Source organism: Lepidochelys kempii, chromosome 5 (genome assembly GCF_965140265.1).
Source record: "Lepidochelys kempii isolate rLepKem1 chromosome 5, rLepKem1.hap2, whole genome shotgun sequence".
Taxonomy (NCBI): Eukaryota; Metazoa; Chordata; order Testudines; family Cheloniidae; genus Lepidochelys; species Lepidochelys kempii.
The window spans coordinates 22,913,835-22,931,169 of NC_133260.1; the positions used below are offsets into that span (position 1 = coordinate 22,913,835).

The 17,335-nt window shown below is 43.0% G+C and overlaps 1 protein-coding gene across 11 annotated transcripts in view; it reads right to left on the bottom strand.

Moving 5' to 3' along the window:
- Positions 1-11,003: 11,003 nt before the first annotated feature.
- The window catches only part of PDZD2 (PDZ domain containing 2), a 334,633-nt gene continuing 328,301 nt past the window's right edge, over positions 11,004-17,335 (bottom strand). For all 11 annotated transcript variants that reach the window (XM_073343663.1, XM_073343664.1, XM_073343667.1 and 8 more), the window contains one exon: positions 11,004-15,847. In XM_073343663.1, the coding sequence (XP_073199764.1) occupies positions 15,681-15,847 (167 nt within the window). In that variant the 3' untranslated portion in view covers positions 11,004-15,680. The remainder of the gene's footprint in view (positions 15,848-17,335) is intronic.

The following is a 17,335-nucleotide window of genomic DNA, read 5'->3' on the forward strand; positions in this document are numbered from 1 at the left end:
TTTGCTTCCTTGGGTGGGTGGGGAGAAGAAAAGGCACCAATCTTGTGGGCCAGGGATTTCAAGGTCTGAGGCACAGGGATTGCAGCTGGGTGGGAGCTTTTAAGGCAGTGGTTCTCAAACTTTTGTACTGGTGAACCCTTTCACAGAGCTAGCCTCTGAGTGTGACCCCCCTTATAAATTAAAAACACTTTATTATATATGTAACACCCTTATAAATGCTGGAGGCAAAGCGGGGTTTGAGGTAGAGGCTGACAGCTCACGACCCCCCCATGTAATAAACTTGCGACCCCCTGAGGGGTCCCAACACCAGTTTGAGAACCTGTTTAAGGGGTAGTGCCCAGTAGCAGGGAGTCGGAGGGAGATATTCTACTTCCTGTGTGCTGGGAGGAGGAGGTATTTTGTTTCCTGTGTGTTGCAGGGGCAGGTGCCAGGAGAAGTTGTTGTTCTTCAGGGCTGGGATTTTTTAAAGGGCAACGAAGCACCACTGGTAGCTGTTGGTTCCAGGCAGCTTGGCTTCCTGTGAGTCATGCACCCTTTGAGCCACAAGGTCACCAGCAGAGCTGACTTCCCAATTTACATTCCATGTTGACATTCTTTCGTTGCTGGAATACACCAGGCACTGTCAAGCTCACTTCCCATCCATCGAGGACCTGCTCTCTCTCACAGCTCTTTCCCCTCATACCTCTTCCTTTTTTCCCTTTCTTCCTCCTCAGACACTCAGGTGACAGGGCCAAAGGTTGGGCTGGGGGGATCCTGCACTTGGAGGAGGGTAGGTCTCCCTGCGGAGAGCGGTAGAAGAAATGAGAGGAGAAAAGGAGGGTGAGGTCATCTCACCAGATTGTCTCTCTAATATTCTGGGATCAACTGGGCTACCATAACACTGCAAACAAACTGTGAGAAGACAGGTTGATGGATGAACAAATGGGGAGGAGCCATGGGAGAGAACGGAAGGGCTAAGTGGTCTGGGTAGGCATGTACTCAGGAGAGCCAGCCCATGCTGCCATTGCCTGTGCTTCCACGGCAACACTAATCTGTTTAGCACACTCGTTCATTGAGAGCTAGCACAAGGACACCTACAAGAGCTGGGACACCCCCCCACCTACAGCGCCTAGTGTGCAGATAAAGCCTTAGTAGCCAGAAAGTGGCTCTTCCTTCCTTCCAAACCAAGGGAGTGGGGGTGGGGGAGGTAAAGTTCATGGTAGTTGCTGGTAATGGCAGGGGAGATTCAGAGCCCAAAGCGGGAGGAGAGTGTGGTGCTGAGTAGGAGATAAGACCATGCCATGAGCACTCACTTCCCCAGTAGGAGGGAAGGGCGATGGGAGTGCTGGAGAACAGGGAACCACAGAATGACTGTAGCCCTCACAATGGCCGTGGCATCTTGTGATCTGGCTCTGAACGGCAGACGTATTCAGCAAAATGGTAGGGACTTTCCTGCTCATGTGCTGTTTGGAAACTAGCAACCAGCTGAAATGCAATGGCTGTTGTTGTACTGTCACTTCCCCATACATGTGCTGCAGCCTGCCACCGTTTCACTCTTTTACACAGAGCAAAATTGGGAGTGGTCTGCAGATTTACAAAGAAAAACAAATCTCAGGCCAACACATCTTCTTCCAGGGAGGCGGGGGAACAAACCCAGCTGATCTCTCTCCAGTCACAATCTGAAAAGGACAGGCTTGTCTTTGCTCACAATCTTTGCTTCTCTTGTTCCTTATATGGTTCCTGCTGCTTCCTCTTTCATAATTTGATGAGTGTTGGCAAAGGGAAGAGTAGTCAGAATAGATTTACTTCCACCACTTAAGGAAATAGTCCAACTGTCTTCAAATTAGGGTAAGAGGCAGCTGACTCCTAGAACAGAGGGAGATTGTCCCTTCCTTTCCAGCTGACAGGATTTGCACGTCTCTATCGATAACATAATGGCATCAGTTTTTAATGCTTGCAAAATATGAATATTAAAAATAGGAACCGAGATAAGAGATGGGAAGAAATTGATCCATGTGTTGCTTCAAAATCAGCCTTATCCTCCTACCCCTCACCATCATAGCTCACAAGATTTCTCTCAGATCTGGCTCGAAATGGCATGTTCTGCATGTATCACCTGGATTGCAGTTTCTTCCCTTCATGAAATTTTAAAATTTGGATCTATGGGAATTTTGAGCCTATGCGGTAAAATGGGGACAGAACTTGTAGGAAGCAATGAGCCCTGATGCAAGCCAAAGCAAATGTCACTATCCTACAACAGAGTAGTAAAAAAATAAAAAAGGAAATTTGCTTTAGGGAAAAAAAAAACCAAATCCAAACCAACTGCCTGTGTACTCTATAAAGACAAGTCCTCTGCCCTCATCTGCCAAAAGCCTGGCTCTTCCCAGTGAGTGGCACTTCATAACGCGCTTCCCAGGTTCCATACCCCCACACAATGCCCTGGCACAACTGGTCTGAGTGCAGTGCCCACTCGAGGTGAGCAACTGCTGAGACTTGCTGAAGGTGTGGGGTGGAGACAGGGCCATGGCTCCTCTCTCTGACACCCCTGCCCATCGAGTTGGCCAGATGAGATGCCACAGCACCATCTCACAGTGCTCTCTCCTTTGGGCAGCTATTGAGTAGCCTCAATATGAAGAAATTGTTGCAAACTCCAGAACAGCAGTAAGAGGAATGTGAATACCAGGTAACCTCCCTGTTGTATTCTGCGTATGGCATCCACGTGGACTTTGGAAGCCCTTTGTCTCGGGGCCAGCTCTGCCAGAAATTGCTGTTCTTTACTTGGGCCACCCTTCTTAGATCACAGCCTTATTGGTGTCATTCAAAATGTAGCTCAGTGCAGGACTGAAGGATTCACGTTTTAAAAATATAGGGCCTGATTCTGCTCTCCATTGCACTAGTGTCAGTCAAGGGTAACTCCACTGAAGTCAGGGGAGGTAAACTGGTGTGGATGAGATTCAAAGCAGACCTCCCAATCTGGAGAATTTGCCAGATTACACATTCCCTCCTTTAACTGGCTGCTCATTCAATATGGCTGGAGGGAAAAGCAGCGATTACAAAGTAGCTTCACAGCAAACTACAGCCACTTTTGTGAAATAAATGAGAGCATCCATCTCCCACTCGCCAATCTAGCCATTGGACAGCCAAGCAGATCCAAAAGCAAACATCTGCATTCCAGAGCCGCACAACTGCAGAACACATCAAATGCTGCTTGAAAGTGGTATAAAGTCTTTGAAGTTCAGAAGATGCAGTGAGGCCCCTTTTGGGAAGAGACGGGCCAAAGAAGTACAAATTCACATGCAAAGCTGGAACTGGAACTCCCCAGAGTTTGAACCTCTCTGCCCTGGAGACATTCCTGGGGGAGTGAAATCAGAACCCATACTTCTGTACTACATCATTTGGGCCTGGCAGACAGCTGCCATCATGCCAGAGTAAGATGGGAGGGAATCCAGCCCTCTGACTGTTTCTGTTACCATTAGAGTTTTCTCAGTGCAAAATAAAAATTAATTTGGAAACATGCCTGTTTTCCTGCTCATTACTTACTCTGCTAAGTGATGTTTATGTTTCCTTCAGGGTGGACACGGACTGGACCCATGGTTTTCCAGCAACCATGTGGTTACCAGGTTTTCCCAGGATAATTTGTTGATCACATGGGGTTGAAGCAAAACAAGAAAAAATGTTAAACTAGCACTATTTGGTGAATACTTTCCCAAGATAGTATAGTGACTTCAAAGATCGTATTCTGGAGACAGAACAAATGATGTTTGTTAATGTGAAAGTTGCATTTCCCCCAAAATGAAATATGTTAAAAGAATAAACCAAATCTCTCTCGTTGCAAGACACTCTCCATTTCTAGATTGTAGGTATAGTAAGAACAGTCAAATGTAAGACAGGTCTAGTTTAACAATACAACACAACTTCATTTTGTACTGCTACTTGCATAACTGTACTCCCCAAATACCCTTCAGACTAAGGGTCCAATCCTGAACCATTGAATTAATGGGAGTTCTGCCACTGACTTCACTACAACAGGCCATAAATGCTTCAAGATTATATACAGTATAAATTCCTGTGGCAGGGCATGACTGCTGTACCCGTATCTCTTCCATGAACACAGACTGCTAGGACTCCCTGTTGCACGTAAACGCCAGCGTGTACTTTATTTACAATGTCTCTATCCCTCTACCAATACATATCAGTGCACCCACAGCTTTGCACTATTATCCTGCTTTCTAGCCCCTTCTCCCAAATGGAGGGCAGAGTGACTGAGGTGGCTCTACTCAGAGAAGGTGGCCTGGCCCCCACCTCTCTCTCCCACTTCCCCACCTTCCTGTGCTCTTTCTAAACCACTCTCCTGTTAATGAGCAAACTAGCTCATTAACTCCCTAGCCCACTGGCCTGGTAATCATAGATTCATAGATACTAAGGTCAGAAGGAACCATTATGATAATCTAGTCTGACCTCCTGCACAACGCAGGCCACAGAATCTCACCCACCCTCTCCTGCGAAAAACCTCACCTATGTCTGAGCTATTGAAGTCCTCAAATCGTGGTTTAAAGACTTCAAGGAGCAGAGAATCCTGCAGCAAGTGACCCGTGCCCCATGCTACAGAGGAAGGCGAAAAACCTCCAGGGCCTCTTCCAATCTGCCCTGAAGGAAAATTCCTTCCCGACCCCAAATATGGTGATCAGCTAAACCCTGAGCATATGGGCAAGATTCACCAGCCAGATACTACAGAAAATTCTTTCCTGGGTAACTCAGATCCCACCCCATCTAACATGCCATCACAGGCCATTAGGCCTATTTACCATGAATATTTAAAGATCAATTAATTACCAAAATCATGTTATCCCATCATACCATCTCCTCCATAAACTTATCGAGTTTAATCTTAAAGCCAGATAGATTTTTTGCCCCCACTGCTTCCCTTGGAAGGCTATTCCAAAACTTCACTCCTCTGATGGTTAGAAACCTTCATCTGATTTCAAGTCTAAACTTCCTGGTGGCCAGTTTATATGCATTTGTTCTTTTGTCCACATTGGTACTGAGCTTAAATAATTCTTCTCCCTCTCCGGTATTTATCGCTCTGATATATTTATAGAGAGCAATCATATCTCCCCTCAACCTTCTTTTAGTTAGGCTAAACAAGCCAAGCTCAGTGAGTCTGCTTTCATAAGACAAGTTTTCCATTCCTCGGATCATCTTAGTAGCCCTTCTCTGTACCTGTTCCAGTTTGAATTCATCCTTCTTAAGCATGGGAGACCAGAACTGCACACAGTATTCCAGGTGAGGTCTCACCAGTGCCTTGTATAACGGTACTAAAACCTCCTTATCTCTACTGGAAATACCTTTCCTGATGCATCCCAAGACCGCATTAGCTTTTTTCACGGTCATATCACATTGGCGGCTCATAGTCATCCTATGATCAACCAATACTCCAAGGTCCTTCTCCTCCTCCGTTACTTCTAATTGATGCGTCCCCAGCTTATAACTAAAATTCTTGTTATTAATCCCTAAATGCATGATCTTACACTTCTCACTATTAAATTTCATCCTATTACTATTACTCTAGTTTACAAGGACATCCAGATCCTCCTGTAGGATATCCCAGTCCTTCTCTAAATTGGCAATACCTCCCAGCTTTGTATCATCCACAAACTTTATTAGCACACTCCCACTTTTTGTGCTGAGGTCAGTAATAAAAAGATTAAATAAGATTGGTCCCAAAACCGATCCTTGAGGAACTCCACTGGTAACCTCCCTCCAGCCTGACAGTTCACCTTTCAGTAGGACCCGTTGTAGTCTCCCCTTTAACCAATTCGTTATCCACCTTTCAATGCTCATATTGATCCCCATCTTTTCCAATTTAACTCATAATTCCCCATGTGGCACTGTATCAAACACCTTACTGAAATCTAGGTAAATTAGATCCACTGCGTTTCCTTTGTCTAAAAAATCTGTTACTTTCTCAAAGAAGGAGATCAGGTTGGTTTGGCACGATCCTTTTGTAAAACCATGTTGTATTTTGTCCCATTTACCATTGACTTCAATGTCCTTCACTACCTTCTCCTTCAAAATTTTTTCCAAGACCTTGCATACTACAGATATCAAACTAACAGGCCTGTAGTTACTCGGATCACGTTTTTTCCCTTTCTTAAAAATAGGAACTATGTTAGCAATTCTCCAGTCATACAGTACAACTCCTGAGTTTACAGATTCATTACAAATTCTTGCTAATGGGCTTGCAATTTTGGGTGCCAATTCCTTTAATATTCTTGGATGAAGATTATCTGGGCCCCCCGCTTTAGTCCCATTAAGCTGTTTGAGTTTTGCTTCTACCTCAGATATGGTAATATCTACCTCCATATCCTCATTCCCATTTGTCATGCTACCTTTATCCCTAAGATCCTCTTTAGTCTTATTAAAGACTGAGGCAAAGTATTTGTTTAGATATTGAACCATGCCTAGATTATCCTTAACCTCCACTCCATCCTCAGTGTTTAGCGGTCCCACTTTTTCTTTTTTGTTTTCTTCTTATTTATATGGCTATAGAACCTTTTACTATTGGTTTTAATTCCCTTTGCAAGGTCCAACTCTACTTGACTTTTAGCCTGTCTCACTTTATCCCGACATGTTCTGACCTCAATAAGGTAGCTTTCCTTGCTGATCCCTCCCATCTTCCACTCCCTATATGCTTTCTGCTTTTTCTTAATCACCTCTTTGAGATGCTTGGTCATCCAGCTTTGTCTACAACTCCTGCCTATGAGTTTTTTCCCCTTTCTTGGGATGCAGGCTTCCGATAGCATCTGCAGCTTTGATTTAAAGTAATCCCAGGCCTCTTCTACCTTTAGATCCATAAATTCTTCAGTCTAACCCACTTCCCTAACTAATTTCCTTAATTTTGAAAGTCAGCCCTTTTGAAATCAAAAACCCTAGTTGCAGATTTATTTTTGTTAATCCTTCTGTTCAGTTTGAACTGAATTAGCTCATGATCACTTGAACCAAGATTATCCCCTACAACCATTTCTTCTGTGAGGTCCTCACTACTCACCAAAACCAAATCTAAAATGGCATCCTCTCTAGTCTGTTCAGCAACTACTTGATGAAGGAATCCATCAGCTATCGCATCTAGGAAAGTCTGAGCCCTATTATTATTACTAGCACTCGTCCTCCAGTCTATACCTGGGAAGTTAAGTCCCCCTTGATCACGCAATTTCCATTAGTATTTACTTTATTAAAAACATTAAAAAGGGCTCTATCCATATCCAAATTAGATCCCGGCGGTCTATAGCACACCCCAAGCGCTCTCCCAGGGGAGGCTGTAATAGTTTTCTTCCCCAATGTGATTTTTGCCCAGACGGACTCTGTCTTATCCATTCCATCGCTTCTTATTTCTTTACATTCTACCTCATCATTGATATCCAGTGCTACTCCACCACCTTTACCTTTATTTTTGTCTTTCCTAAACAGCACAGACCCTTCAGTACCCGTAGCCCAGTCATGACGACTATTCCACCAGGTCTCTGTTATCCCTTAATATCTGGTTTCACTTCCTGCACCAGTAGCTCTAGTTCCTCCATTTTGTTACCTGGGCTCCTCGCATTGGTGAACAAACATCTTAAATTTTGCTGTTTGGCCTCACTCACATTCTGTACCCGATTAGGCCCGGTCATTCTACAGCCAATATAACCTATTAGACTGGTATCCACACTGCCCTTCCTCCTTATATACATTCTCCTACCCACGGCTGTATCCTTCTTACTTTTTTTTCCCCCTCTCAATGCTAAAATCCGGCATGGACATCTCCCAACCATCTCCCCCAAATTCCTAGTTTAAAGCTCTCTTAATCAGTTGTGCCAGCCTCCATCCTAGAAGTCTATTTCCTTCCCTACTCAGATGAAGTCCATCCCGAGAGAACTGTCCTCTGTCCATGAATGCCTCCCAGTGGCCATACATCCCAAAGCCCTCCTTATAGCACCACTGCCTGAGCCATCTGTTGATAGTCATAATCTTGTCACACCTTTGTTGCCCTTCTCTAGGAACAGGCAGAATCCCACTAAAGATTACCTGAGCCTCGATTTCCTTAAGCGTCTTCCCCAGCCTAGCATAGTCTCCCTTAATACTTTCCAGCGAGAATCTAGCCGTATCATTTGTTCCCACATGAAGGATAATTAGGGGATTCTTTCCTGCTCCCTTTAGAATCCTTTTCAACCTCAGGTCTACATCCCGTATCTTAGCCCCTGGAAGACAGCACACCCTTCTATTCTCTGGATCAGTTCTGGTCACAGGCCTGTCTATTCTTCTCAGTAAAGAGTCCCCGATCACATAGACCTGCCTTTTCCTGGTGACGGTGCTATTCTCCAGTCTATCCCCTGTTCCCTCTGGCTGCAAGTTCTTTCCATTCCTATTCTCCCTTGTAATCCTCTTCAACCCATCCTGTATCCTCCCGGGGCTCATATTTGGTGTAATCTCCATTGACTCTTCCCCTTTTCCTATAGCACAAGCCGCTCGTCTCTTCTTCCTTGCCCTTCCACCTTCAGCGACTACCTGCTGAGCCCCTTCTTCATTTTCCAACTCTGCAAACCTGTTCTTGAGCTCTATTTCTCCTTCACTAGCCCGTCTTTTCCTCTGCCTGGTTCTTTTAGTCACATGCTTCCACTGACCACTTTCCTCACCCAGTTTCCCTTCAGAATTCCCCAACCCTGCTTCCATCTGCAAGTCTGAGCTTTTCCCTTCAGATACCTCATGTCTTTGCTCCATAATCTGCTCAAACCCCTTCCTAAACTCAACCAGACTTTCCACCTGCATCTCCAAACCTCGGATCTTTTCCTCCATCAGCTCTATCAGACGGCACTTCATGCAGACAAAACTCTTACCAGGTGCCCCCTCCAGGATCATGTACATACCGCAGCTTCCACATCCAGTCATCCTCATTGTGTCTTCCACGACATGGGTCACTCCCACTGCTGCCTCTGTATCTGTCATTGCCTTCCCACCTCAATCCTGTTAATCTGGGAAACATAAACCACACCAAAACACCACCACCCACAGCAAAACCAAATCCCGAACAAGCACCACAAGACAAACTCCCCCTCAGACTCCCCCGTTTATAGCTCTGTTTGCTGGTTCCTGTGCGCTACAGCTGTCTGTGAGGCACAGGCACACCCTTGGCCGATTAGGCCTTCTTGGGGAGTGGAGAGAGAGAAACAGGATGACTAGAGGTACTGGCTCGAATAATCATCCAACCCCAATGGATTAGCTCATTATCTCTACCCCTTGATCCTGCACTTATACTTTCGTTCTCCTCCCAGTTAGTATCGGGAGAGGCTAGGATGACCAGACAGCAAGTGTGAAAAACTTGGGGGTAATAGGAATCTATATAAGAAAAAGCCCCAAATATCGGGACTGTCCCTATAAAATCAGGACATCTGGTCACCCTAGGGGAGGCTTCTCTATCCTCCCTTTCTCTATGGCTTGTAATCTCGTGTTTAGGTTTCTCCAGCCCCTCTGCTTATTTCCACCTCATCTTGTCCTGCAGGTTTTCTTTCCACCCAATAGTCCACCCATTTGCTTCCTTAATGGGAAGGACTCTCAATCTGTGCCCAGTACAAGGGGGTGGAGAAATCCATGCACCAACCCTACATCTTTCCACCTCTTGCTCCCAGGGGCACCTCTACCACAGGGAAGAATTTCTCGTCCCCACATCGACATTCAGTTTTGACCCTAGCTCTGGGTAGTATCCAGAGGTGCTTTGCTAGCTCCCACCTGATTAATGAACAGGCTGAAGCCATGTGCACCAGAAGCTTCTGGTGCCTCTTCCCTACCATTATCCAGACAGTCGGAGCTTTCTCTTTTTTTGGCCTGGAAGTCCCGTCCCAGCAAAATTCTGCAAAGCTCCATTCCATGTGTAGGCAGTAGTCTCTTTTTGTGTGCCCTTCACATCCACGGTGGAACACACTATGGTCCGAGCCCCTGATGGAGTTCCTCAGGTTCCTCCCTCTTCCTTTAGTGCCCTTTCCCACCTCTTTCCCAGGTGTAGTCCCTTAAGCCAGTGATCCTTTCTGGGAATGTCTGCCTCAGCAAGCTCCTCGGTCAGTTTATCTGTGGCCTCCAGATTGACTGGCTGATGTCACCTGAGCCGTATTCAAGGAGAGTCTGTAGAAACTGTTCCAGATTCACAGGCTCCATACTCTCCCCCCACAGTTTCTGTGTCTGGCTGTAATCAATGCACAGCCCAGTTTGTTAATTACTGGGCAAATGCACGAGGCCATAATCCCCCCAGTCCACCTTGTGGTACTAAATTTCTGGCGGTACTTTTCCAGGGACAGGCCCACCTGGGTCCAGGATGGCTGCCAGAACCATGTCAGAGCGTCTCGCCCGCTCATCACTGAGAGCCAAATATGCTGCAAGTGCTTCCCTGGTAAAATAGGGAGCCAGCCAAAGGGCCCTCACGGGTCTGTTCCCATTGGCTCCTGCTGCCACGCTCTTAAAGGTGACCAGAAACGCATCAGGCTTTTCTGCAGATCCCGTATTATGGAGTCCTGTGCCCGGTTCCTGCCTCCTGCCACGGGACTCACCAAACTTTGCAGGGGTTGCACTGAACCTGGGCTTGCTCTCTTCTAAATTCCTGCAGGATCTTTTGCTGCTCAGCCTGCCAGGCAAGCGCAAGGACTGTTCCTCTGCATGGGGGGGACTGTTGGGAGGTCTGCAAAGCCTTCTGCATTTGTCCTTGCTGCTCTCTCAGCAATTGCTAAATTTCCTCCATTGCTGGCCCCCAGACTACAGCTCAGAGGTTAGGTCAGAGGTTCAAACAGCAAACTGAAAAGACCATTACTCACTTATTTTGCTGTGGAAATGGACAACTAGCGAAGTACTAAGCTTAATATTTATTTTTCAAAATCACTAAAAAACCCCATATTTATGGAGATGCAGATTTACAGAACAGAGAAAGCAACTTTTGAAAATGTACAGTCTATTTCATATTATTGCACTCACTTTTTTATAATATACAAGGCATTTTAAAGGGGTTTCAATAAAAGAAGTAATATTTATATAAATAAGTGTCAATATACAGTATCATACAAGAAGTGTATCATCTTAACAGAACACACAAAACCTACCTAGATTGGGATTCCAATGTCTCACGTGATCTACTCTAATCCTCATCAATATTTTCATGTATACATTTACATACCCTAAATGCACAAGCAGCTAAACATTCCAACACCTGGCTGTGGATGACTGATCCAGCTTTCGGGGGGGAGAGGGGGGGAAAAGATTGCAGAATGTTATCAGGACTAATTCTGAATGAGGGCTGATTGGAAATGTCAGTCACACAAACATTCTTAATACTTTATTACCCTCAAAAGGGTTTTGTTAGGATTGGGATGAAAGTAACCAGCCATACTGCCTCCTCCCAACTTTAGGCTTAATCCTTTAGCCCTTAACACAGATACAATTCACAGAGAAGACAGTGAGAGGTTTTCATGCATAAGGACTGCAAGATATTGTATGCCCAGTATCATACTAGAGCCCAACCCCCTCCCCAATATCCAGTATGCACATCCTTCTGAGCTGCTCCAGCCTTGGAAGGCAGTGAATGCTAGATCTGTGACTGGTCAGCTTATCCAGAAGAAAGTCTGCCCTGCTGTGAAAGCCATTCCCTCCACTCCAGGTCCATGGTGAAGAACTGCAGACCTGTCTGGGGCCAGGGACAAATTAATGTCTATATACGTACTGATTGGTAACACACTTATCTTTCTACCTGCAATAGTGTGGCCCTAAAGAGATACTATAGCCCTGAAATGCTTAAGGAATTGAGTGATGATCCCGAGTATGAAAAAGGACCATCTTGGGGATTGGCCTCCAATCAGTGAAGCGAACAATGAAAACCCAAAGTTATCTGCTTGGGTCTGGGGAACTTTCTGCATCATTCCTCACAAATCAGTGGTCAGCTGAAAGATGCTGAGTTGGTTCCTTGATCATTGTTCAGGACAGAAAAGGATTGTATCTTTGAGTCCTATGGCCCCATTCTTTTATCTTACAGCTAGAGAGAGACTCATCACGACTGATTCTGCTCTAACACCAACTTTCACACTGGTGTAAAACTCCTGACTTCCAATAAGTTACTCTGAATTAATACTGGTAGAAGTGAGACCAGAATCCATTATAGAAAATGTAAGGCTGTTGGCACCTTAAGATTCTTTCCTTGCTCAGTGATGTATAGGATAGGAAGGAGGCTTTGTATCTGTGCCAGCTAAGGTGCTCAATGAACCTCCATGGCTCATTTTGGCTTCTTCAGGACCCTAGAAAAGTAATAGTTTACAGTGTAATAAAGAATCATCCCTAGTAAATTTCAAGAGTACTGTAGAGTCATCTATTCCTAGAGAACAGTAATAGGTACATGTTGTATGATCTGCTTAGCCTGATTATTAGTTAGTTTTCTTTGCATACCTATTAATTTCACATTTCTAATCCATAGACTCCCACCCTGCATTAAGACATAGCAGGATTTCATTTGCATCATGTGTTGTACAACTCTTACTTTACCTCCACAAGGTGAAGATTGAATACAAATGACTGTTTTCTCCACTCTTTCCTTTTTGAAAGCAGATTCCTAGAACATGGCCTTTTAAATTGCTGAGTAATGTTACCTCAACACAATTGCTGAAAAATACTATTGTAATAATTTTAACCCTCGTAGAATCAATAGAGGTCTTCTGATTCCTATCACAAAACATGGCTTTGGCAAGAAGAATGATCACATGGCTTAATATGTCAGGATTAAAAAGTAATTATACAACAAACATAAAAATATCATTAGTAGAACTGTATCATAATACCCAGAACATGTTAATAAACCATAGCACTTAAATGTTAAGTTCATCATTCCTTTAAATTACATTTCATATTTTATCACACACACAAAAACCCACCTAGTTTTGATGTTGGCATTTGCCCAATATATATTTCTAAGTGTATGTACAATAAGAGAGTATTTGATAATGGAAAAATGAAAGCTTTCTAAATCACTCTCAGACAGTGAATAGTACCTGCAAATAAGTGTCTGAAAATCATATTATTCACTATATATCATTTTGAAGACACACCTCAAATTCAGTAAGCTTAACGTACAAGATAAAAAGCTTATTCTTTGAGTTCACACTAAAGTGAGGGATCTGTACGCTTCTTGGTTCAGAATTTAGTAAAGTTCTAATGCTGGATTGGAAAAAAATGCCGTTTTTCAAAACACAATTGTGGTTTACCTTTTAAAATAGCAAAGTGTCACTCCTGTACTGTGTGTATATGTGTGTGTGTGTGTGTGTGTGTATGTGTGTATGTATTCACTATATTGCATTAAACTCTACATGCATATTTATGTATCTACTATACGTACTGTTTGTCTAACTTCAGATTTTGATCATTCCTGAAAAAGGCATCACAATTTAATTGTCATATTTTCTCCCTGTTTTCAGCATAAATTTCAGCTAATCTTTTCCTCCCAACATGGGCCCTGATACCACAGTGAGGTCCATGGAGCTGGAATCCTGCGCCCACATTAAGCCTCACTAAAGCTAACAAGGTTGCATTCAAAGGCAGAGCTCATTGCAGGATCAGGGACAAAGCGAATCCAATTCTGCAGACACTCCATATGCAGAACTTCCACTAGCTTCATTGGAAATTCTGTGCGCGGAGCACCTGAAAGCCTCAGCCCTGCATTCATCTTTTCAGTACCCAGATGTTGTTGGTATCTCTCCCTAGATAGACAATCTAATGTTCATGTAACTTGAAAAAAAATCATATATATATATAGACAGAAAAGTTGTGCAACTTTTCTGTACACCTAATCTCTGGATGCGACAAGAAACTCTATGCACTTCCACACATCACTAGTTGTATTCTAGCCAGAAACACTACCAAAAGAAAACGCTTCATTCAGTAAAGGCTATTGACCATAAAAATCATTTGAATAAATAGATTTAAATATGGTATAAACTAGAGATTGGTTCAAGCTACAACATTAAGGTCCCATCCAGACCTTTTCAACACCACATATCCAGCGAACATTCGTTATAAATATTGGGGCCATTTGCAGGTTGCTGAGCTGGCTCCAGGTTTGGATTTGGAACACCTCTATTGGTCAGGGCTATTTTTGGGTCCATGACAATTTGAGGACACTGGACCAAACAACTTGTTCTCACTGTTAGGGATGATGGTTCCTTTTCGCTCTGTCACTTGTGTGTTATTCAGTCATCTCAAACTTAAGCAAATAAATTGTTCTAACTTCTCATACCATATACTTTCTTCCCCTCAAACAGCAAACTATAAATAATACACAGGAAAACAACCTGTTATAGGTTATATATAAACTCTATACATGCTTTGAGTATTGGTGAAAAATCCAGGATAAGTGCAGGTGACATTCAACTGTTTCTGCAATATGGTTTTTCATCTAATGAGTTATGATCTATGCAGATAAAGCCAATTCCATAATTCAGAATCACCATCAACCAGTCCATTACCCACTCAATCCAAGTCATATTTACAACACGCATGGTGGCACACGTGCATGTCAAAATCAATATTTGAGAAGAAAAGTAATGATTAATAACCACTACCACAAGTGTGGCCAGTTCAAATCTAACTGGGCAAAATCGAGGTATTTGGACTCAAATGTTCAAACTTGAGTTTTTAAACTTAGGCAACAGTAATCCTCTTTTCATCACCTAAATGAACGTGGGTGGATCTTTAGAGGTGCCGAGCCCCCCACTGAAGATAAGGGGAACTGTGAGTGCTCAGCATCTTTGAAAATCAGCCCACTTTTATTCAGGTGTCTAACGTTAGGAACCCAAGTCTGAAAGTTCAGACTGCAATTTTTACACTCTAGTCTTAATTATACCCATAAGTGATACCCAAACTGCTACCATCCTTCCAGTCCTCTGCAGATAGTCATCCAACATTTGCAACAGATTTTCTTTCCCTAAACGAAGGTCTGCACACAGACTTCTAATGCATTAATATGGTGCGATGTTCAGATTTAATGAGATGTCACTGAGAGCTGATTTAACAGTTGTGTGTTCAGTTCATAGTTTTCTAGATGATTCTGAGCTTCATGAGAAAATGTTTGTGGTTTAGATTTACAAAGCTGTGCAAAATTATACTTCTTTTTGTCATGCTTTTTTAGCAAAACTGCACTTAGAAGAATAAAGTGAGATTGTTCCAGACATTCTCCTTTTATAACAAATACAGACTGGACCCCAAGTCAGTGTGTTGAAGTCAAGTTATAGCTAAGTGATACAGTATACAGTCAAAAAAACCCATCCTCGTGAACAGGATAGCAACAAATGAGTTATGCTCCCAATTTCCAAACACTAAAAATATTGGGAACAGGCAAAACATTTCAAACAGAATCTGCTAAAAGGTTTTGAAGTTCCATTAAAACACCACCTGACACAAAAGTCCTCTTACTGTTTGGCTTCTTACATCCTGGGAAAGTAAAGTTTATAAACACACTGCATGAAACTGACATGTTCCTTGTTTGCATATCACAGTGCTCTTCTGATGCTTTTAGCATGCCGCTACAGAGCATTAAGTCACTTCTACACAGCTTCAAAAATGTAAGGACAGCTTGTAGTCTGTTTTGAAAGGACTATTTCTAATGAACACGTTGCTTTCAACAAGTGTAGCTACAAACAGTGCTTCTGTCATACTGAAGTTCTGTGCTTTCTGATCAGCAACTGAACTGGTCCCTCTGGGACAGATTTAATGATGTTCCAGGCATCATAGTGCATGAGACCAAGTAATGATTTTCCACTAATGGCAACAATTTCATCTCCAGCTTCTATTTTTCCAGCTTGTTCTGCAGCGCCACCTATAAGCAAACAAGTTACAGTCAATATAAAAACAAAGGGATTGCTTTCCACTGTGGCAAATGGGAAATAAATGATTCTTCTAACAATGCCAATTGTATTATTAATCCCTGAGACTCAGCACTAACAATTTATTCCAACATAGTGCACACAGTAACAGTAAAGTGTTAACGTAGCTGAGATAATGTTAAATTCCGGTTGTTTGAGATGTTGTGTCAAACAAAGCTTCTGCTAAGATTAACTAAGCAATATGGGGGCATCAAAACTGCTGTATATTGGTCTAATATTTTGTAAGAAAACCTGTTGAATTAAATAAATGTGCATGTTCACATAGACAAAAATAGTTATTTCCACAGAAAATGTAACAGGCCATTTTTCACCCAGGTATGAACCTCAAATGGCGTTTTATTCTCCAGAGGGATAAAACAATGGACTGTGAAATCATTAGTAACAGTGAGAGGGCAAACAAGGTTTAGGATATAGACAGAGGTAAACTTCCTGCCCAGTTAGAAACCATATGTTAGTGATGAAAGTGTATTTTCTCTATGATAACGTAGCTGTATCATCATGTATCAAGAAACACCAGTAGGAGTTGTAATTAATGACATAAATGGGAGTGTTCCAAATAATCACACAATGATTATTATACAAAATTAAAAGTGACCCTCCTCCACAAAATAAATGTTTAAATATTAAATGTTAAAAAGTGAAACTGATTTGTTGCTAGGCCATATAGATTTCATTTTGACTCTTTTCCTTTATAAGAGAATAGGAACGTGGGGCCTGATCCTGCAAGATGCTGAGCACCCTTGGATCCCACCGAAGTCAATGGGAGCTAAAGAGGCTCAGTTCCTTGTAGAAGGCACTCGGCTTTTCACATGATTGTATCCATAAGAGCCAGGACTAAACCATGTGAAAAGTACTGGGCATTGGTTTCCACTCTGCATGCAACACATTTAAGTTTAACCATCTGGCTGACAGGCAGAGCATCCAAGAATGGCAGCTTTCCAATGCACATGCCCAGTGTATTGTACTCTTGGGAGAAGGCTGATCACTGTGCTAAGAGCACCTGAAGCAGAAAATTAACACCATATTGTAGATAAAGAACTTCAGAGGAAAGCTCAACAAAAACGAAAAAAGAGAAAGAAGTAAAAGGTCAGAGCAGGAGTAGTAGTATTTGGGAAGAACACAGAACCACGGTTTCACTGCGCTCTCCTTCACCGTAAGTATCAGCTTTGCTTTTCACAGGAATGGGAGACAAGAGGTGAAATGCTAGCTTGTTATAGAATACTGTTGTAATGCTAGATGAAATGATGTTGCTGGCTGCAGTTCAATATTTATGGTAATGGGTAAGCCCAGCACATAATCACAGCACACTTATTCAATCTGTCCACATTAATCCTACAAACACTTGTCAGCAGGAGTGGCACTTACTACCACGATCAGTGTTTTTAAGAATAGGCCTTTAGTTATTAAGAGGTATAGAATGC